The sequence below is a fragment of the Lepus europaeus genome, chromosome 19, assembly GCF_033115175.1.
Source record: "Lepus europaeus isolate LE1 chromosome 19, mLepTim1.pri, whole genome shotgun sequence".
In the NCBI taxonomy this organism is placed as follows: Eukaryota; Metazoa; Chordata; class Mammalia; order Lagomorpha; family Leporidae; genus Lepus; species Lepus europaeus.
The window spans coordinates 9,034,351-9,053,011 of record NC_084845.1 but is presented as its reverse complement, the minus strand read 5'-3'; the positions used below and the strand labels follow the sequence as shown (position 1 = coordinate 9,053,011).

The 18,661-nt window shown below is 63.6% G+C and overlaps 2 protein-coding genes and 1 pseudogene across 4 annotated transcripts in view; 1 reads left to right on the top strand and 2 right to left on the bottom strand.

Moving 5' to 3' along the window:
* SYMPK (symplekin scaffold protein) overlaps window positions 1-6,255 on the bottom strand; it is a 35,422-nt gene extending 29,167 nt beyond the window's left edge. The window contains exons 1-3 of one of the 2 annotated variants that reach the window (XM_062177515.1): window positions 6,150-6,255; window positions 1,259-1,382; window positions 1,065-1,130 (exon numbers count right to left, since the gene is read on the bottom strand). In XM_062177515.1, coding sequence (XP_062033499.1) covers window positions 1,065-1,130; window positions 1,259-1,363 — 171 coding nt within the window. In that variant the 5' untranslated portion in view covers window positions 1,364-1,382; window positions 6,150-6,255. Of the gene's footprint in view, window positions 1-1,064; window positions 1,131-1,258; window positions 1,383-5,706; window positions 5,793-6,149 lie in introns of those variants that run through there. The other variant, XM_062177514.1, reaches the window with a different exon arrangement.
* On the bottom strand, window positions 2,720-2,843 carry LOC133748955 (small nucleolar RNA SNORA70; annotated as a pseudogene).
* On the top strand, window positions 5,582-14,096 carry FOXA3 (forkhead box A3). 2 transcript variants are annotated; one of them, XM_062177518.1, is made up of 2 exons: window positions 5,582-5,667; window positions 12,342-14,096. In XM_062177518.1, exon 2 carries the CDS (start codon window positions 12,372-12,374, stop codon window positions 13,341-13,343), a length of 972 nt encoding a protein of 323 aa, XP_062033502.1. In that variant the 5' UTR covers window positions 5,582-5,667; window positions 12,342-12,371; the 3' UTR covers window positions 13,344-14,096. The 2 variants fall into 2 exon arrangements, with proteins under 2 accessions (XP_062033502.1, XP_062033501.1); XM_062177517.1 differs by lacking the exon at window positions 5,582-5,667 and adding an exon at window positions 7,062-7,258.
* Window positions 14,097-18,661: the final 4,565 nt, after the last annotated feature.

Below are 18,661 nucleotides of genomic sequence, written 5' to 3'. Positions count from 1 at the left end.
CAAAGTGCAGGTCCTGGTGGGCCAAGGACGGGATGCACAGGGGGGAGTGCCCAGGCCCCACCTGGAGACAGGAGGGAGTGCCCAGGCCCCACCTGGAGACAGGAGGGAGTGCCCAGGCCCCACCTCGGGACAGGAGGGAGTGCCCAGGCCCCACCTCCAGACAGAAGGGAGTGCCCAGGCCCCACCTGGAGACAGGAGGGAGTGCCCAGGCCCCACCTGGAGACAGGAGGGAGTGCCCAGGCCCCACCTCGGGACAGGAGGGAGTGTCCAGGCCCCACCTTCGTTCTCCCTGCCCACGCCCCCTCAGTTCAGCAAGCACCTGCGACAGTGCCAGCCACGCCCTGAGACCCGGCACCTGCCAGGCTCTTCAATAGCTCTTTCCACAAGAGCCTGGCAGCCTGGGCGGCCCGGGACCCTGCTCCTCCGACTCCAGGTGCCACTGTGGAACGAGCTCCGTCCCCCGGCGGGAAGGCTGTCGCAGCCCCTCCTCTGCAGAGGCGGACTCCCGAGGCCAGGCCAAGCGCGTGCATTACCAGAGTCTCCCAGAGACCGCCCGACCCTGCCTCCCGGTGTGAGCCACGCCAGCTCCCGGCCTCCTGGTTCTCCTTGGCCTCTGCACAGCCTGTGACGCCCCTCCCCCTCTCACTCGGCTGCTCTGCTCCTCCTCCAGGGCTTGGCTCAGAGCCCCCTGTTCCAGGAAGCCGTCCCCAAGCCCCACACCTAGGCTGGGGCAGGACTGCCCATGGGCTCCCACTGCCCCCTGAGCTTCTCCGTCCCACCCCGCGCACGTCTGACAGCAGGCATGCCTTCCCCTCCAGACTGGACCCAGCGAGAGCCAGCACTCGGGCGCTGACGGGTGACCAGCAGGGTGCCCTCGTGCCAAGGACTTAAGCTCTGCGGCCTGCCTCCTTCTGTAGATGAACTCGCCCTGCTCACCGGAGCTTCGGTGAGAATGAATGAACACACGCCCGCACAGCCTGGTCCAGGGCAGGCATGCACCACCGGCTCAGCCGGGCACCAGCGGTCCCCCCAGGGCTCTCACAGGGCAGCCCCCACGCGCTCACCTGCCTGAGCACCGTGATCTTCGAGTCGTTGGTGATCAGTGCCGCCTGGTTCAGGAGATCCACCACCTGCAGGGACAGCGAGCTGCCAGTGCTGGCCTTGCCGGTCCAGTCCAGCCCCACGGGACCCTCGGCTCTGCCACCCGGGGACCCTAGGTCTGCGCGTCCCCGTGCCAAGCCCTGCTCTTCACACTCACCCTCTCGGAGGTGGTCATGCCATCTATGCCTGGGCCCTCCTCTTGTGTGAAGAACTGTGACGCCACGCTCCGGCGGGTGACACTGTCCCCGCTGCCACTCGCCATGGCTGCCGTCGGGTGCTCCCTGGAGAAGAAGGGGGTGGGTCAAGCTGTGGGCAGGCTGTGCACAGGCTGGCCTGGCCTGCACCCGGTGGGGGGGGCTCAAGCTTGGTTCCCAGCCTTGTCTGTCCTGCCCAGCCTTTCAGAGGCCCTCTCTCCCCCAGGGCCCGCCTCTGGCTCTGGCGTGTGACAGAGCTTCTAAACGGGGCAGACGGGACGTCCCTCAGGTCAGAGGCAGATCCTTCACACACGAGGTTCAGCACAAACGCCAGCTGAGCGGCGCAGCAGGAACACGTGCACCTAGCTGGCCTCCACTGACCTGGACTCTGGACTGGACACCGAGCAAACTTTCTCATCGCTTTTTAAAAATATTTATGTATGTATGTATTTGAAAGGCAGACTGACAGAGAGGGAGAGAGAGAAATCTTCCAATCACTGGTTACTCTTCAAATGTCTGTAATACCCAGGGCTGGCTCAAGCTGAAGACAGGAGCCTAGAACTGCACCTGGCTCTCCCACGTCGGTGCAGCACCTGCTGTCTTCCGGGGCATGCGTGAGCAGGCCCACCGTTAGCACACCACCATCCCCTGTGAGCGCTGTAAGTCTGAGCCCCGGCTGCTCCACTTCTGAGGCAGCTCCCTGCTAACATGCTCGTGAGAGCAGGGGAAGACGGCCCAGGTGCTCGGGCCCCCAGCTGCAGCCTGACCCAGCCCTGCCCACGGCAGCCACTGACAGAGTGAACCAGCAGATGTAATCGCTCTAACTCTTTCAAATTAAAATAAATCTTAAAAAAAAAGAAAGAAAAGAAATGCAAGCAGCAGAGCTGGGACTAGACCCATCATGGGGATGTGTGGGTGTCCCGAGTGGTGTCTTCGCTGTTGTGCCAAATGCCCCCGACAAGATGCATGTTTTTCGTGTTGCTAACAGCAATGCAGATTAGTGATCGATGACGCTATGACAACGATGTGCAGAACAGGGATGCCCTCGTGAGAGGAGGGCCCACCACTCGTCTAAGGGACCATGACTGGGGCGAGCTGCCCCACAGCCGTCTGGCTGAGCCGCTCTCAGCCACTGTCTTCAGATCCATGCTCATCAACTTGGGAAAGCCCCACTTCTTTGAGATGTGCATCTGCTGGCGGCCAGGGAACTGGAACGCGCCCTGCGTGGGGCCTCACTGCACGCTGCTTGCTCTGCAGCTTGGTGCAGACGGACACGATGACTTGGCCACGGTGAACCCCTGGTGCCCACAGTGCCCAGGATGAACCCTGGCCACGCTGCCTTGGGCTTCCCAAGCACCTCCCATCCCTGTCTGCAGCCTGGATTAGGGACAGCTTGAGGCCAGAGGCCGGAGTGTCCACTGTGAGGCTGTCTCCGAGGTCCTCAGGGCAGCCCATACAAACACCAGGTTGCACACACCACAGAGGAGCCTGCAACCAGGCCCCTAGGAAGCAGGGGAGCTGCTCTGCAGGAGACACATTTCACACCACACTGCACACGGGTCACTCCCGGCGGAACCACACTGCAGGTGTCTGTCCAGTGAATGACTCCCGTCCAGCGGCCTCCTCCCCGGACTCCCTGCTGCCCTCAAACTCACAGCCTGCTCAGGGTCACAGCCACGGTCCTCACAGAGGCCTCCAACACCTCAGAGGACCTCGTCTCCTTTTTCTTTTTTTTTAAGGATTCATTTATTTGAAAGACAGAGTTACAGAGAGAGGTCTTGCATCTGCTGGTTCACTCCCCAAATGGCCACAACGGCTAGAGCTGAGCTGATCTGAAGCCAGGAGCCAGGAGCTTCTTCCAGGTCTCCCACGCAGGTACAGGGGCCCAAGCACTTGGGCCATCTTCCACTGCTTTCCCATGCACGTTAGCAGGGAGCTGGATCAGAAGTGGGGCAGCCAGGACTTGAACCAGCACTCATATGGGATGCCGGCCTGCAGGCCAGGGCTTTAACCCGCGACGCCACAGCGCCGGCCCCGGAGGGCCTCTTCTAACTCTGGGCCCCCTGGCGCACCCGGGCCTCCCGTGAACGTGCTCAGCGTGCCCCTTCCTCAAAGCCTGCGTGCTTCTCGTCCTTCTTGCCTGGAAGCCCCCTCCCTGCCAAGCTCACAGGACGCCCCTTCCTCATTTCCTGCAGGTCTCCACTCGCACAGCTCTGAAGCTAGGCCTCCCGTGACGGCCCTGGTCCCGCTTCCTCTCCCACCCTGTGTGGCTTTATCTTTCTCCAGGGCGTCGATCATCATCACCATGCTACTGATCGATAAGCTCCATGAAGGCGGGGACTTTTCTTTGGCTTGATTTCCATATCCTCAGCATAGAAAAGTGCTTAGAGCCGGCACCGCGGCTCACTAGGCTAATCCTCCGCCTTGTGGCGCCGGCACACCGGGTTCTAGTCCCGGTCGGGGCACCGATCCTGTCCCGGTTGCCCCTCTTCCAGGCCAGCTCTCTGCTGTGGCCAGGGAGTGCAGTGGAGGATGGCCCAAGTGTTTGGGCCCTGCACCCCATGGGAGACCAGGAGAAGCACCTGGCTCCTGCCATCAGATCAGCGCGGTGCGCCGGCGCGCCTACCGCGGCGGCCATTGGAGGGTGAACCAACGGCAAAAGGAAGACCTTTCTTTCTGTCTCTCTCTCACTGTCCACTCTGCCTCTCAAAAAAAAAAAGAAAAGAAAAGAAAAGTGCTTGGCACCCGGGGTGCTCAATACACCTGCTGAATGAGTCAACACTCCCAGCCACGGGCTCCCCACTGCCCGGCCTCAGGAGCCCTTCCTGTGGCGCTACAGTGCTTGGAAAGTTAGTTAACACTTGCCCGGCACTTAGTACGTACAGAGGGCAATCCTGACATACGTACAAGCCCCATGACACCAGCTTTTTGAGTTGGCTACTCAAAAAAATTTTTAAATTTTAACTGATTTGTTATTTATTTGAAGGGCAGAGACAAAGAACTTCTGCATCCACTGGTTCACTTCCCAAATGCCTCCGCAGCCAGAGTCAAGCTGCAACCGGGCACCTGGACCTCAGTTCTGGTCTCCCTCCCACGTGGGTGACAGGGAAGCGAGCGCTTGAGCTACCATCGGCTGTCCCCCAGCGCGTGCCTTGGCAGTGCTGGCTTCAGCACTCAGGTGGTATGTGGCATCCCACCCCCATGCCAAACGCCTGCCCCAGGAACTGACTTTAGCCTCCGCGTACAGGTGAGGGCACTGAGGCCAGGGAGGGGACGTCACCGCCCAAGGGCACACACAGTGTGGCGGCGGACCCCACCGAGTACTGCGCAGATGAAAGGGTCCGTGTGCCCAGCCCGGGTCCGAGCGCACGCTGCCCCCCGACAGAACCGGGGAACCTCCCCACTCTCAGATGCTGACATGCCAAGACCCGATGAGAGGCTTCACCCGTCACCCCACTCCTCCCGTGTCTGCTGTCTGGGCTGTGCCCTCGGCTGTCGTTTTGTAAGCCCATCCGTGTTCCCCTTCGGCTGCCGGTGGCCGATGTGTCCACCTCACGGCAGCAGCAGCCTAAACCGCTGGGTCAGCACCCTCTAGATGTTCGCCCAGAAATCGCCCAAGAACACGGTGCCTGCCGCGCGTCCCTGTGGCTGCACAACCCGGGGCCGTGGACCGGGAAGCCCGCGGGATCGCACGACCGGGGCCGTGGACCGGGAAGCCCGGGGATCGCACAACCCAGGACCGTGGACCGGGAAGCCCGCGGGATCGCACGACCCGGGACCGTGGACCGGGAAGCCCGGGGATCGCACAACCCGGACTGTGGACCGGGAAGCCCGCGGGATCGCACGACCCGGGACCATGGACCGGGAAGCCCGCGGGATCGCACAACCCAGGACCGTGGACCGGGAAGCCCATGGGATCACACAACCCCGGGACCGTGGACCGGGAAGCCCGCGGGATCGCACAACCCGGACTGTGGACCGGGAAGCCCGCGGGATCGCACGACCGGGGCCGTGGACCGGGAAGCCCGGGGATCGCACAACCCAGGACCGTGGACCGGGAAGCCCGCGGGATCGCACGACCCGGGACCGTGGACCGGGAAGCCCGCGGGATCGCACGACCCGGGGCCGTGGACTGTGGACCGGGAAGCCTATGGGATCGCACGACCCGGGGCTGTGGACCGGGAAGTCCGGGGATCGCACGACCAGGAAGCCCGCGGGGTCAGCGCGGCACGGGGCTTCAGTGCGCGGCCGCGTCCTCCCGTGGAGGCACGCCCTCGGAGGGCGGCCCACGACCGCCGCACCGCACAGAGCAGCTCCACGCGTGTTCTTCATTCATTCCACGAGCATCCGCGGGCCGTCTCCGGCGTGACAGGTGGGAACCCAGACACACCTTGGCCCAACCCTCACTCACAGTCAGGCGTCCGACAGCACACAGACAGAGCTCTCGCGACCACCGAGCGCACACGTGACGGGCAGGCGAGGGACGGGCACCCACGGGCGCTCTTCACTGGCCGATTTCGGGGCGGAGGGCGGGAAAGGGCCTCGCAGAGGAAGTGACGCGGGTGGGTGCGAGTCGGCCGGGCAGGTGTCGCGGGCAGGGGCACAGCAGCCGTGCAAACCCCCCGAGCGGGAAGCTGCGTGGCGCCCAGGGGAGCCGCGGCGCCTGCGCACCGGGCACGCACGCAGGGTCCGCGGCGGCGGGACTGACGCGCCCCGGGCCGCGCTGCAACTTCGCCCCGAGGCCGAGCCGGGGAAGAAGGGGCCAGAGCGGGAGCGTGGCGACAGACGGGGGTCCCGAGGGCCGCCGCGCCCCCGCCGCCCCCCACGCCAGGCGCCCCGCCGCCGCCTCCTCACCGCGGCTCGGGCCTCCGTCCCCCTCGCGCCCCCTCAGCAGCGCCTCTCCGCAGACGCCGCCGCCGCCATCTTCCGCTCGCCGCCGAAACACTGCGCACGCGCCGCACATGGAGGGCGGCCGGGAAATGGAGTCCAGACCACGGTCCGACTCCGCCTCTACCTCCTCCCGCGCGGGCGGCCCTTCGCCCTCCCCGGAGTGCGCCGGGGCCGCCCTCCATTTCCGGCCGTCGGCGCTAGGTCTTCTGGGAAATGGAGTGCCCTGGCGGAGGCGCCGGCGGAAGTGGGCAGAGGGGCTTCTGGGAAATGGAGTCCGCGGCCGTTCTGAGTCCCTGGACGGCCGGCCGGCTGGTGTCAGCGCAGTGCGGGCGGCGAAGCTCCCGGCTCTCGGAGGTGGTGCGTTGGCCAACTGGGGTCCGAGCCGTCCCCGGCCCTTCCTATCTCTGGTCCTGAACGTGCACACGGCCTGAAGCACTTCCAGCCGTCGGAAGTCTCGGTCTTCCAGTTCGTCCAACGGGAATGTGCTGTCGAGGGGCTCCCCATAGTGACCCGCCGGTGCCCTCAGGAGGCCCCTTCGTCCGCCGCGGCCACACCGGCCCCTGGCTTTTCGCCCTCTCGGGTCGAGAAGGCGAAACCCCCTGGGGTAGAAGGCCCCCGGGCCTCCGCCGCGGGGGCCCTGAGGCCAGCGAGGATGGCCCTCCCACGGGCGATGCCCTCACCACCCCGGCGGCGTCCGGCCGCAGCGTCCCGGGGCTGCGGCTCCCGACGCCCGAGGTCTGTGTCCTCGCGGTCCCGCAGGGGGCGCCCCAGCCCGAGCGCACCGCCCTCGGGGAGGCGGGAGGGGAGCCCGGGGCGGGCGAGGGCGGGGGGTGCCCCGGCTATAAAGCGTGGCCGCCTCCCGCGGCGCCCGGGACTGCGGGACCCCGGGCAGTCGGACCGGCGCGCGCGCGCGGGGCGAAGTCGGGCCGCGGCCGCCGAGACACCCGAAGCGCTCGGTTCCCCCGGGGCCGGAGCGGGGGCAGGTGGGGGCGCAGGCCCGGGGGATGCTGGGCTCGGTGAAGATGGAGACCCACGACCTGGCCGAGTGGAGCTACTACCCAGAGGCGGGCGAGGTGTGTCCTCGGGGCCGGCGGAGCGGGAATTGGGGGGCCGGCAGCGGGCTGCGGGCTCCCGCGGGGCTGGGGCGAGGTGCGCGCTCCCAAGGGGCCAGGGCGTCTAGGTAGGGAGCTGGGTGGCCGTGGGGCGCGGGGACCATGTGTGAGAGTCGGGAACGTTTAGGCTAGGGTCAACGTGAGGGCTGCGTGTGGGGACCCCCCCCCCCAAATCTGAGTGAATGAAACGTACAAAGCAAAGATAGGAACCGGAGCTCCACGGTAGGGGGCCAGAGCTAGCGACTCCCAAGAAAGTGGCGCTCAAAGTTAGGAGGGAAGGTAGGGACTCAGAAATGGAGACCATTTAGGGAAGGTGGCGGCGGGCGCTCAGGGCTAGGATGCGGGATCATCGGAGAGGCAGAAATCGGGCTGCGGTGCGTGCTCGGGGATCGGCTGGCGACCCGAGGGTCAGGAAGGGGGTGCTGGTGCTCAGCGGTAGGAGGGGAGGTGCTTGGAGCCACAGCTTCTGAAATCACAGGTGACCTAAGATTGGGCTCAGGGAGATGGGCTCAGAGGTGCGAAGCCCAGGAGATGCGCGGGTCAGCATGTGCGGGAGAGGGGTTTTTCTCCATCCCCCCCTCCCCGTCCCCCAGTGGGCCCTCCAGGTTGGGGGTTGGGATCTCAGACAAGGCATCACCCCGTTAGCCACCGCCTCCCGCCGCTGCTCAGGTCCAGTCCCTGCTCAGCCTGGGGGTGCCCGGGAGGGGCAAAGCTTAATTCCCCCAAGCAGAACTCCCACTGCTCCGGCTGCAAGCCGACTTCCTTAGCTCCACATGGTGAGGCTGGGGTGGGTGGGGGTCTCAGTCTGAGAGTTTTCGGGGTCCGGAGGCTTGGACTCCTAACATGGGAGGGACCGAGGGTCTGGAGTGGGGGTGTGCAGTTGGAATGGCCGTACGCTCCAAGGAATCCAGATCTGACGGCCGCAGCCGCTCGGGGATCTGGGGTCTGGAGCTGTCTGGTAGGATTCCTGGGTCCCTGGGCTTGTGAGGCTTGGCCAGGTGCCCCCCAGAGGCCAGTCTTGGGCCTGGGGAGGTGTGAGGTGCGCGTGGGGTGGGGCAGTCGGCCGAGGACTGGGGGGATGGAGAGGTGGAGGCTGAGGAAGGCAGAGGTGAGAGTGGGCGATGAAGGCTCCCAGGTAGCGAGGGGCCCCCCTGCAGCACCCAGAGCCTGGGGACATGGATTCAGGAAGCCAAGTTCAAATCTTGGGGGCTCTCGGCGGGAGGCATCGGCGACGGGGAGAGGGGGGCACCATCTGGATGGAGCCGAGCTTGGGGGACAGTTTGGCGATTGTTTCCAACATTGGGGGACTGTCTGGAGGTGGTCAGCATTGGGGGGGCACCGTCAGATGAGCCCCCTCCTCTCCTTGAGTCAGAATATTGGGAGAAAAACAAGCACTCAGCCAATAACTGGGGACTGAGAGGGTCCCCAAACCTGCACACTGCGCCCTCCTGCTGGTGACCCCAGTGAGCTCTGCAGGAGCCTGGACAGGTGGCACCCTGGGGTGCCCCCCCCAGCCCGCTGGTCTCAGGTTCTTACCTGGCCCAGCTGCCCTCATCTCAGACTTGGAAAGCTGAAGTTCCCCAGGGGACTGGGGTCCCGCTCCAGTCTGGGCTGGAAACTGGGCTCCTGGTCACGCCCTCCTCCACAGACAATAAGGAAATAAAAGGGGAGAAATTCCCCGCTGTCCGGTGGGGGTGCAGGTCCCCCAGGGCTTTCCCCCAGTCTCAGCCCCGCCCTGTAGGGGGAGATCCGGTTCAGACCCGGACACCAGGGGTTTGTCCCATCCCCGGGGCGTGGGAAGGCCTGGGGTGGATCGGGCAGCTGGAGTGCACGGGGTCAGACCTCAGGGAGGACTTCCAGGAGGGCAGGCAGCCAGAGCAGGAGGGCTGAGGTCCCTGTCTGTCTCCCCTCCTCTCTTATCTGGGGAGGGGGCAGGGCGTGGGGGAGGGGAGCAGCTGTGGCTCCAAGTTCAATGTGTGACTCCTGGGGAGATGGAGATGCTAAGGATGTGCTGCAGGGGAACCGGGGAGCACACCCAGGAGGGGGCCAGAGAGGTGGGGCGGGGAAGAATAGGGAAGGAGTTGGGGGAGTAGATGGAGGGGGAGGCGAGTGGGGGAGGGGGAGGCGAGTGGGGGAGGGGAGGGGAGGGGGAGGGGGAGGCTGTGCACTGGGGGAGACCCAGGTGGCTGAGAGCAACCTGGAGAGACACACACAGGAGAGGGGTCCCCGTCTCCACCTGGACTCAGGCTCCCAGCTGGTCGCCACCTGTCCCTGACCCCTCAGTGACCCTGGCAAGTCCCTCTTTTCTCAGGAGCTTGGGACCTGCAGATCCTTAGAGTGGTGAGGTCTGCACCCCACCCCCAGGTGGCTCCAGCCAGGGGGAGCTGCGCCCCCAGGGCCTGAGACCCAGGCCTGGGAGGGGCAGGTGGAGCAGTGGGGAGAGGTGGGGGTGGAGCCGTGCAGGGAGAGGAAGCCCCGCCCCTTGCTTGTCCCCAGAAGACTGCACGGTGCCGGTGCCACGCAGGCATTTCTGTGTGGCCCGGGCCCTGCTCTCCCAGCAGCGTCTCAGGACACGGGTCTGGAGCCTGGGCTCACGGGGCCACTTCTGTCCTGTGCTGTTGTGTGGCCTCATCTCCCTCAGCTGTAAGGTGGACATCGGAAGGCACGGTTGTGGAGATGAATGAAGACGCTTGAGCCGCACCGGCTCGGAGGAGGCAGCTGACGGACAGGTGTCGGAAGGGCGGGAGAAGTCTCCTGCCTAGAGGGTCATTTTGACAGCCAGCAAGGTGACCATGTTTCCTTGCCCATGGTCACGTTCCCCGTTTGGAGGTTTCTGGGAACGGGATGCATTTGATACTCAGTGGACAGCGTCATTTTGTCCCATTTGTGTTGTCACAGAAAATAGCGCTGCCGCGTCCAGTGGAGGCTTAGATGTGACGACCTGTAGCGAGAGATAAGTGATCCACATTAACTTGAGATGTGATTTGTGATCAAGAGACACAGTCATTTTAGAACCTTGAAGATTAATAGTGAACCAAACATACGGATTAGGTTATTAAGGATTTATAATAGCTAATTTTTTTTTTTTTTTTTGACAGGCAGAGCTAGTGAGAGAGAGAGAGAGAAAGGTCTTCCTTTTTGCCATTGGTTCACCCTCCAATGGCCGAGCGGCCGGCGCATCGTGCTGATCCGAAGCCAGGAGCCAGGTGCTTCTCCTGGTCTCCCATGCGGGTGCAGGGCCCAAGGACTTGGGCCATCCTCCACTGCCTTCCCGGGCCATAGCAGAGAGCTGGCCTGGAAGAGGGGCAACCGGGATAGAATCCGGCACCCCGACCGGGACTAGAACCCGGTGTGCCGGCGCCGCAAGGCGGAGGATTAGCTTGTTAAGCCGCGGCGCCGGCCTATAATAGCTAATTTTTTAAAGGATTGGTTTATTTATTTGAAAGGCAGAATTACAGAGAGACAAAGAAAGGGGAGAGAGAGAGAGAGAGAGAGAGAGAGAGAGAGAGAGAGAGAGAGAGTCTTCCATCTGCTGGTTCACTCTCCAAATGGTTCACTTCCCCAAGCAGGGCCAGGCTGAAGCCAAGAGCCAGGAGCTTCTTCCGGGTCTCCCACGTGGGTGCAGGGGCCCAGGTCCTCCACTGCTTTTCCGTGTGCATTGGCAGGGAGCTGGATCAGAAGTGGAGCAGCCGGGACACAAACTGGTGCCCAAAATGGATGTCGGTGCCAGCCGGCGGCCTAACCCCCTGTGCCACCATGCCGGCCCCTGTAATAACTCTCAGAGTCACAAGCTCTCTCCACTCTTAAGAATGATTGCAAACTCCAGTTTATTTTGATGTCAGTTATACCTGTTGTATATAACTGTATTCAAAACTCAAACAGAGGCCGGTGCCGCGGCTCACTAGGTTAATCCTCCGCCTTGCGGCGCCGGCATACCGGGTTCTAGTCCCGGTCGGGGCGCTGGATTCTATCCCGGGTGCCCCTCTTCCAGGCCAGCTCTCTGCTATGCCCGGGAGTGCAGTGGAGGATGGCCCAAGTCCTTGGGCCCTGCACCCCATGGGAGACCAGGAGAAGCACCTGGCTCCTGCCATCGGATCAGCGCGGTGCGCCGGCCGCAGCGCACTACCGCGGCGGCCATTGGAGGGTGAACCAACGGCAAAAGGAAGACCTTTCTCTCTGTCTCTCTCTCTCTCACTGTCCACTCTGCCTGTCAAAAATAAAAAATTAAAAAAAAATTAAAAAACTCAAACAGAAATGTTAAAAATGTATTAGCTTATTTAAAAATAGCCATGATTTGTTAGCAGAAATATGTTTTATTAAAATATATTTCAAAAAGAGAAGAAGGGTTCTACTGATGTACATTTTTTATTTTTTTATTTTATTTTATTTTTTATTTGAGAGGCAGAGAAAGGCAGGGAGCTCCCGGATGCTGGGTCACTTCCGAAATGCCACAATGGCCAGGGCTGGGCCAGGGCCAGAACCAGGAGCCCAGAGCCGGGTCCTCGATCCAGGCCCCCACGTGGGTGGCCGGGACCCAGTTACTTGGTCCTCACCCGCAGCTTCCCAGGTCTGCTGTGACCGGAAGTCAGGAGCCAGAACCAGGAAGTGGATCTCAGGCTCTCTGGTGCGGCACACACGGGCGCCTACCCACCAGGCTTTGCGCCAGCCCCGCTTGAACATTCTTGCAGATCAAATGTGGCATCAAATGTGGCTGGCTAGAAGACACATCGCCTATCTATCACACCGCCTATCTATCATAGCACCTCTGGAAATGGGCGAATGCTATCGCAGCCTGAGGTGGGAGTAGCTGGGACGTGTGGACACCCTAAGGATTTGGGGACTCCATCGAGGGTCTAGGACCACACTCAGAGCGTGGGGAGGGAGGGAGTACACAGGGAGAGACAGGCTACAGAGTACAGGTGCGAGGGGCCGGTAGGGGAGGGATGGACGCACCGTGGGGTCCTCGGATCCCTTGCTGATGAGCAGAATGGAGACCCACTAACCCCTCCCCGTGTCTCTCTCTCTCTCTCTCTCTCCCCTGCAGGTCTACTCTCCCGTGACCCCAGTGCCCACCATGGCCCCCCTCAACTCCTACATGACCCTGAACCCTCTGAGCTCTCCCTACCCCACCGGGGGGCTCCCTGCCTCCCCACTGCCCTCAGGACCCCTGGCGCCCCCAGCCCCCTCGGCGCCCCTGGGCCCCACCTTTCCCGGCCTGGCTGCTAGCAGTGGCGGAGGTAGCAGCTCTGGATACGGGAGCCCGGGCTCCGGGCTGGTGCACGGGAAGGAGATGCCGAAAGGGTACCGGCGGCCCCTGGCCCACGCCAAGCCGCCGTATTCCTACATCTCGCTCATCACCATGGCCATCCAGCAGGCGCCCGGCAAGATGCTGACGCTGAGCGAGATCTACCAGTGGATCATGGACCTGTTCCCTTACTACCGGGAGAACCAGCAGCGCTGGCAGAACTCCATCCGCCACTCGCTCTCCTTCAACGACTGCTTCGTCAAGGTGGCCCGCTCCCCCGACAAGCCGGGCAAGGGCTCCTACTGGGCCCTGCACCCCAGCTCCGGCAACATGTTTGAAAACGGCTGCTACCTGCGCCGCCAGAAGCGCTTCAAGCTGGAGGAAAAGGCCAAGAAGGGGAACACCGGGAACGCCGCCGCCAGTTCCAGGAACGGTCCCGGCTCTGCCGCCTCCACCACCACGCCGGCTGCTGCCGTGCCAGCTGTCGCCTCCCCGCCCCAGCCCCAGCCTCCACCTGCCGAGCCCGAGGCCCACGGTGGTGGGGAAGACGTGGCGGCCCTGGACTGCGGCTCACCCCCTTCATCCACGCCGTACTTCACCGGCCTGGAGCTGCCGGGGGAGCTGAAGCTGGATGCGCCCTACAATTTCAATCACCCCTTCTCCATCAACAACCTGATGTCGGAACAGACGCCGGCACCTCCCAAACTGGACGTGGGGTTCGGGGGCTACGGGGCCGAGGGTGGGGAACACGGGGTCTACTACCAGGGCCTGTACTCCCGCTCTCTGCTCAACGCCTCCTAGCACGGGGTGGGCACGTGGTGGTGGCGGTGATGGGGTACGGCTGAAGGTCACACCAGCGAGCTCTTGGGCCCGGCGCTTTGCCTATCCCGCCGGTTACCATCTTGGTTGGTCTCTTACTTACTGTGATGGTTACTGTGTCTGTGGGCATCCCACTGACCCAGTGGGTGCTGTGATCACCGCCCTGGACACGTGGGTGGGCCTGTGGGGTGGGCGGGTTCCATGAAGACGGCCGGCCGTGTCGATGGAGGTCACGGGTCCATTCGCTGGGTGCTGTGTTGGCCGCCGCCTGGGATTTGCCGCCCCGGTTGGCCCCTTGGGTGCTGTGATGGGCGCGGGTGCAGAGCTGTTGCCATGTTCGGGACACGTCCTTTATCCTTTGGCCCAGTGAGGGCTGTGGTCACTTTTTTTTTTGTGGACTTCCTGGCACAGCAGGTGCCGAGCTGGCCACCATCCTGCAGAGCCTCTTTCTTCAGGTCCTTTGGGGGTGCGTGGATGGCCACCACGTTGGCGCAGTGACCTAGCGTGCCGTTACGCACTGTGACGGCCGTGTCGTCACGGCCTCCTTGGTGTGTGGGTTGCGTTGGGGGTGGTGAGGCGAAGACGCCTGGGTTTCTCTGAGGCCTGTCCCGCACTTGGCTTCGCGCGGGTCCACTCGGGGCTGGTTAGGGTGTGGGCCACTCCTCCTGAATCTGGTGTCTGCCTGGGACGCGGGGCACTGGCTGGGTTTGACCATTAAAGCGTTTCTGCCTCTCACTTGTGCGTCTCTTCCTCCCCCCATCCCCCGGCCCCAGCCCATGGACCCTGACACCTGCATTTCTGTTCCCTGTCCCCTCTGCTTCCCGCCCCCACCAGCCGGCTGCCTGTGGGGGAGGGGCTGGAAGAGGACTCGACCCGACCTTTGGTTCTTTGCTGTCCCTGACCCCAAGGACAGTTTGTTCACAGATAGCAGCCCCCGCAGGGCCAGGGCAGCAGGGGGAGGTGGCCCCGGACTGACCAAAGCCACGTTCCCACCCCCACTTGCCAAGCACATACCCCTCTGAGCTCTGAGGCCCCGGGAGCTGGAAGGACGGATGGTGATGGCTGGATAGGAGGCTGCGAGAGATGGATTTGATTGGGGCGTGCGTGTGTGCGTGTGTGTGCACGCTCCGTGGGTTACAGGATGGCACTCTGCCTGCTGGGGCTCCCAGGGTTGGTTGCAATGTGTTATCTCTCGTAGGCATCCTTCCTTCCACTGTGTGAGTTCTGCGTCTTCAGACTCTGGGTGTGGGCTGCCGTGGCTCTCTAGGGACTCTCAGGCTCTTGTGTACCTGAGGGTTGCTTTGTGTGTGGGGTCTCCCTGTCCACCTGTCACTGGCTCCCTCTGGGTTCCTGTGGCCGTGAGACATCCCTTTGCCTACCCAGTGCTTCAAGGAGTGTGTGTGTGTGTGAATGTGTGTGTTTGTGTGTGTGTGTGTGATGACATCGTGTTTGGGGACCTCTCGGGAATCAGCAGATATCTGGTTACAACAAAGCAGGGGTGGGTGTTGGCATGATGGCTGAGCCACCGCTTGGGCTGCCCGCATCCCGTATCCTAGTGCCTGGGTTCAAGAGCTAGTTCCTCTTCCCGTTCCAGTTTCAGTTAGTGCACACCCTGGGAGGCAGCAGGTGCTTGGGTCCCTGCACCAGGGGAGAGGCCCGGATGGAGTTCCTGGCTCCTGACTTCAGTCCGGCCCAGCTCCAGCTGTTTCGGGCATTTAGGGGAGCGAACCAGTGGATCTGTCTGTCTGCCTCTCTTTCTCTCTGCCTTTCACATAGAAGAATTGTTTAAAAGAAATAAAGTAATATGCATGCTGTTTGCAGTGTGTCTCACTGCCAAGTTTTGTGCATGAGCCCTGGTATGGGGGGAAGGGGCTGGGGGCTTGGCACCCCCCTACGGGGGGGGGGAGCTGTCACACACACGCTTTGGGGGGGCGTGGCTGTGTGCTTCCCAGGCCACTTTCCAGACCCCAATGGGAAAGGAGCTGGCCCGGGTCATTCAGCCTGGGGCTGGCCCGAAACCCTCGGGGTTTGCTTTTCTTGCTCATCAGCCGGCTCATTCATTCGGCCACCGTTCAGTCATTCAGGGACCAAAGCTCTGGGTGTCCACCTGTGGGTGTGTGGGTCCTTGGCCCTCAGCGCCCGCCCTTCCCGTCACTCTGCCCCCAGCGCCGTCTGTCCATCCGTGGTCTCTGGCTCCTGGGCTGTGTGTGTCTCTCCCTCCATCCGTCTCCAACGCCTCTCCCTCCCCCTCCGCATTCGGCCTCCCTGCCTCTCCCTCTCCCGGCTCCCCAAGTTTCCGCCCCTACCTGCCACCTCCTCACAGGCCAGGCCCTCTATTTCGGTCGCGCTGCCCGCCCCGCCCCCTGCGGCGCTGGCTCCCGGACAGCCATCCCACCAGCCTGTGTCCCGGGCAGGCTGGGGAATTCCTCGGATCCTGGAAAAAACAACTGGAGCGAGAGAAAGGCCCTCAGTCTCCCCGGCCCCCGCCCCCCTCCCTCGGGCCTGGGGGTCTCTCCCGGAGCCGGCGGCCCGAGGCAGGAAGCCCTGCGGTTTCTGGCTTCTCCCCGGCGGCCTCCGGATCTGGCCCCCGCCCCCCGGCCAACAGCCCAAATATTATTCCGCAGGAGGAGCCCCTGGCGGCGGGGAGGAGGCCGGCCTGAAAGAGGCATTCAGGGCCGCCAGGCCTGGGGCTTCCTGTCCCCAGGCGCAGGCCTCGGGCCGCCCCAGTGGGGACCTCAGGTGGCCGGAGGGGCGGGGTGTTGTTGTAGGGTCCTGGGGGAGGGTGGGGCCGGCCAGCAGGGTGTCTGGTGGCCACGGGCACTCTCTCTCTCTCTGCTGGCGTGGGCAGGTGTGACCCCCACCCCAGGGACAGCCGGCCGACGTCCAGCGTGGAAAAGTACCACGGTCAGACGTGGGACGCGTGGACAGACATGAGGACTCCAGGGAGCAGGGCTGGAGGGGCAGCCTTGGGGACATGGGGGTCCCCCGGGCCGCAGGCCTGAGCCCATGTGGTCCAGGAGAGTGGCAGGGTCCCAGTAGCCGGCCCCAGGGCTGCCTGCTTGAGATGGTGATGGTGATGGTGGCCAATGGAAGCTCCCAGGGCTTGCCACATGTCTGCCTTGTGTGAGCACCAGGCTCCAGCCCTGCCCCCAGCCCACTCTGTTGTTGGTGAAACTGAGGCACCCAGGTGACAAGACTTGCCTACCGTCACACAGACCCAGGCTGTCTGGCCCTTGCTGTCCTGGAGGGTGCTGGAGGGTGGGGGCAGGGCACAGCAGGGGCCCAGGCCCTCCCTGTGGGTCACCCCACTTCCTGCCTCAAGAGGAGACCGGGGCACCTGGAGCCAGCAGCCAGGCCCGGGACCAGTGTGTGTGTTTCTGCCGCTGGGCATCATGGTATCCATTTCCGTGTCGTCGTGTCCCGATGTCTGGTGCCGAGAGTTCTGTGTCTGTCGCCTTGCACCACGGCTAGCAACAGGTCCACCTGCGGCTGGGCTTCCTATGTGCATCACGTGTGTGTGTGTGTGTGTGTGTCCCTGTTTATGTCTCCCTTACTCTGGGGGCTGCCTATATTCGTCCCTGTGTGTCACCACGTCTGTGCTCCTGTGTGTCACATCTCCCCAGGTGTCACCCAGTGTTAGTCACCACCCAGGCCACAGGTGGGCGTGTCGGGCCCGCCGGTGCCAGGGCTGGGGCCCAGCCCATGCCACCCTCGCCAGCCGTGGCACAGGCTGGGTGGCTGTTTGCGATGCCTGCCCCAGGTAAACACGGAGCCGGAACCGAGGGCCACCTCTTTCACCTCTGCTGAAGACACGCCCTGCCCCGCCCCCCCAGGCCCCCCCCCCCCCCCAGCGTCTCATTCTTCATGCTGTTCCTGCCCCAGCTCCCTTTCTGGAAAGACCCTGGTCCCGGCCACTCTGGCTGCCTCTGGGGCGCTCACGCCTCTCTCTCTCTCTCTCTCTCTTCCCCATCTCTGAGCCTTGGCCTTGGCCACTATCTCTATGGGCTTCAGAGCACCCAATCCCCCCAGGGGCCGACTCTGCCACGCGCCTCCCCCCGCCCCCCGCCCCCCGCCAGCCTGCCGGGGGATATATAAAGGAATATGTACATATTATTTATATCTGTACCCAGGGCAGGAGGGGCAGACACTGGGGCCTTTGTGCAGCTGCTGCCCGCTGCCCGCCTGCTTGCCACTCCTCTCCCTGCGTCCCCGCCGCCCGCCCGCCCCCACCCCCCCACCCCGCACAGAAAGGTTCCTGTGGGGCCTGCCAGCTTCCTCTGCCTGAGGTGTGAGTGGGCACGCCACGGGTGAGGCCGGCAGGGGGGCCCTGTTTTTTTTTTTTTTTTTCCCAGCTCCTGGGAAGCTTTCTGGGTGGGGGAGGTTCTGGAAGTCTGGAAGGAGTGGGACTCCTCGGTGAGTCTGCGTCTGTCTGTCTGCATTTGCCGAGCCGGGATCCTCAACTGGCCTCTCCCTGGGGCCCGAGTCTGTCCAGCCCCGCCGGTCCACATGTCCTCTGACATTTGCTCTGCCGGGCCCGGGCCTGTCTGGGGAGCACCGCACACACAGGCTGTCCCTGGCTGAGCCCCTGCCACTCCTGCCTCGCTGGCTCCATCCATTCACCGAGCGCTTGAGAATCTCACCTGTTCCTATTGAAACAGAATCCATGGTTCCTCTCATAGCCCGACTCCCCCTGCCAGCAGAGCTCCCCCACTCTTTCTGGAACCCCATTTCCTTCCTGCCACTCTCCCCAGCACCGACCACCTGCTTGCTCCTGGGCTCCCACCTGGGCTCCCACCTCAGGGCCTTTGCATGTGCGATTCACCCGGATTTCCCATCAGGCTCCCTCCCTTCACGCCCTCAGTCCCTTCCCCACCTCCCGGTCTGTAACAGCAACCTCCATCCCTCTCTCCGTCCTCTCCCTGGCTTCCTTTGTCTTCTCAGGACCCTCCCTCCAGGGCTGTGTCTCTCTCAGGGCCACCCCAGGACAGCAGGGGCTGCATTCCGCTCTCTGCTCCACCCACAGGCCTGCCCCGCTGCCCCGCACGCCGTGGATCCTGGGTAATCGTCTGCCGAGAGACAGGAGCCCACTAACGGCTCACCCACTAAAGCAGCCCTGTGCTGGCCGAAGCCAGGGACACACCGGAGACGAGACAGCCCCTGCCCTGCCCTCATGGGGCTACAGTCCATCCAGCTGTCAGACAGCAATGGGCCAGGAGGAGCGTGGGGGAGTGCAGGGGTCCATGGGGACCCAGAAACGGCACCGGATGCAGCCCGAGTCAGGGAGGGCTTCCTGGAGGGTA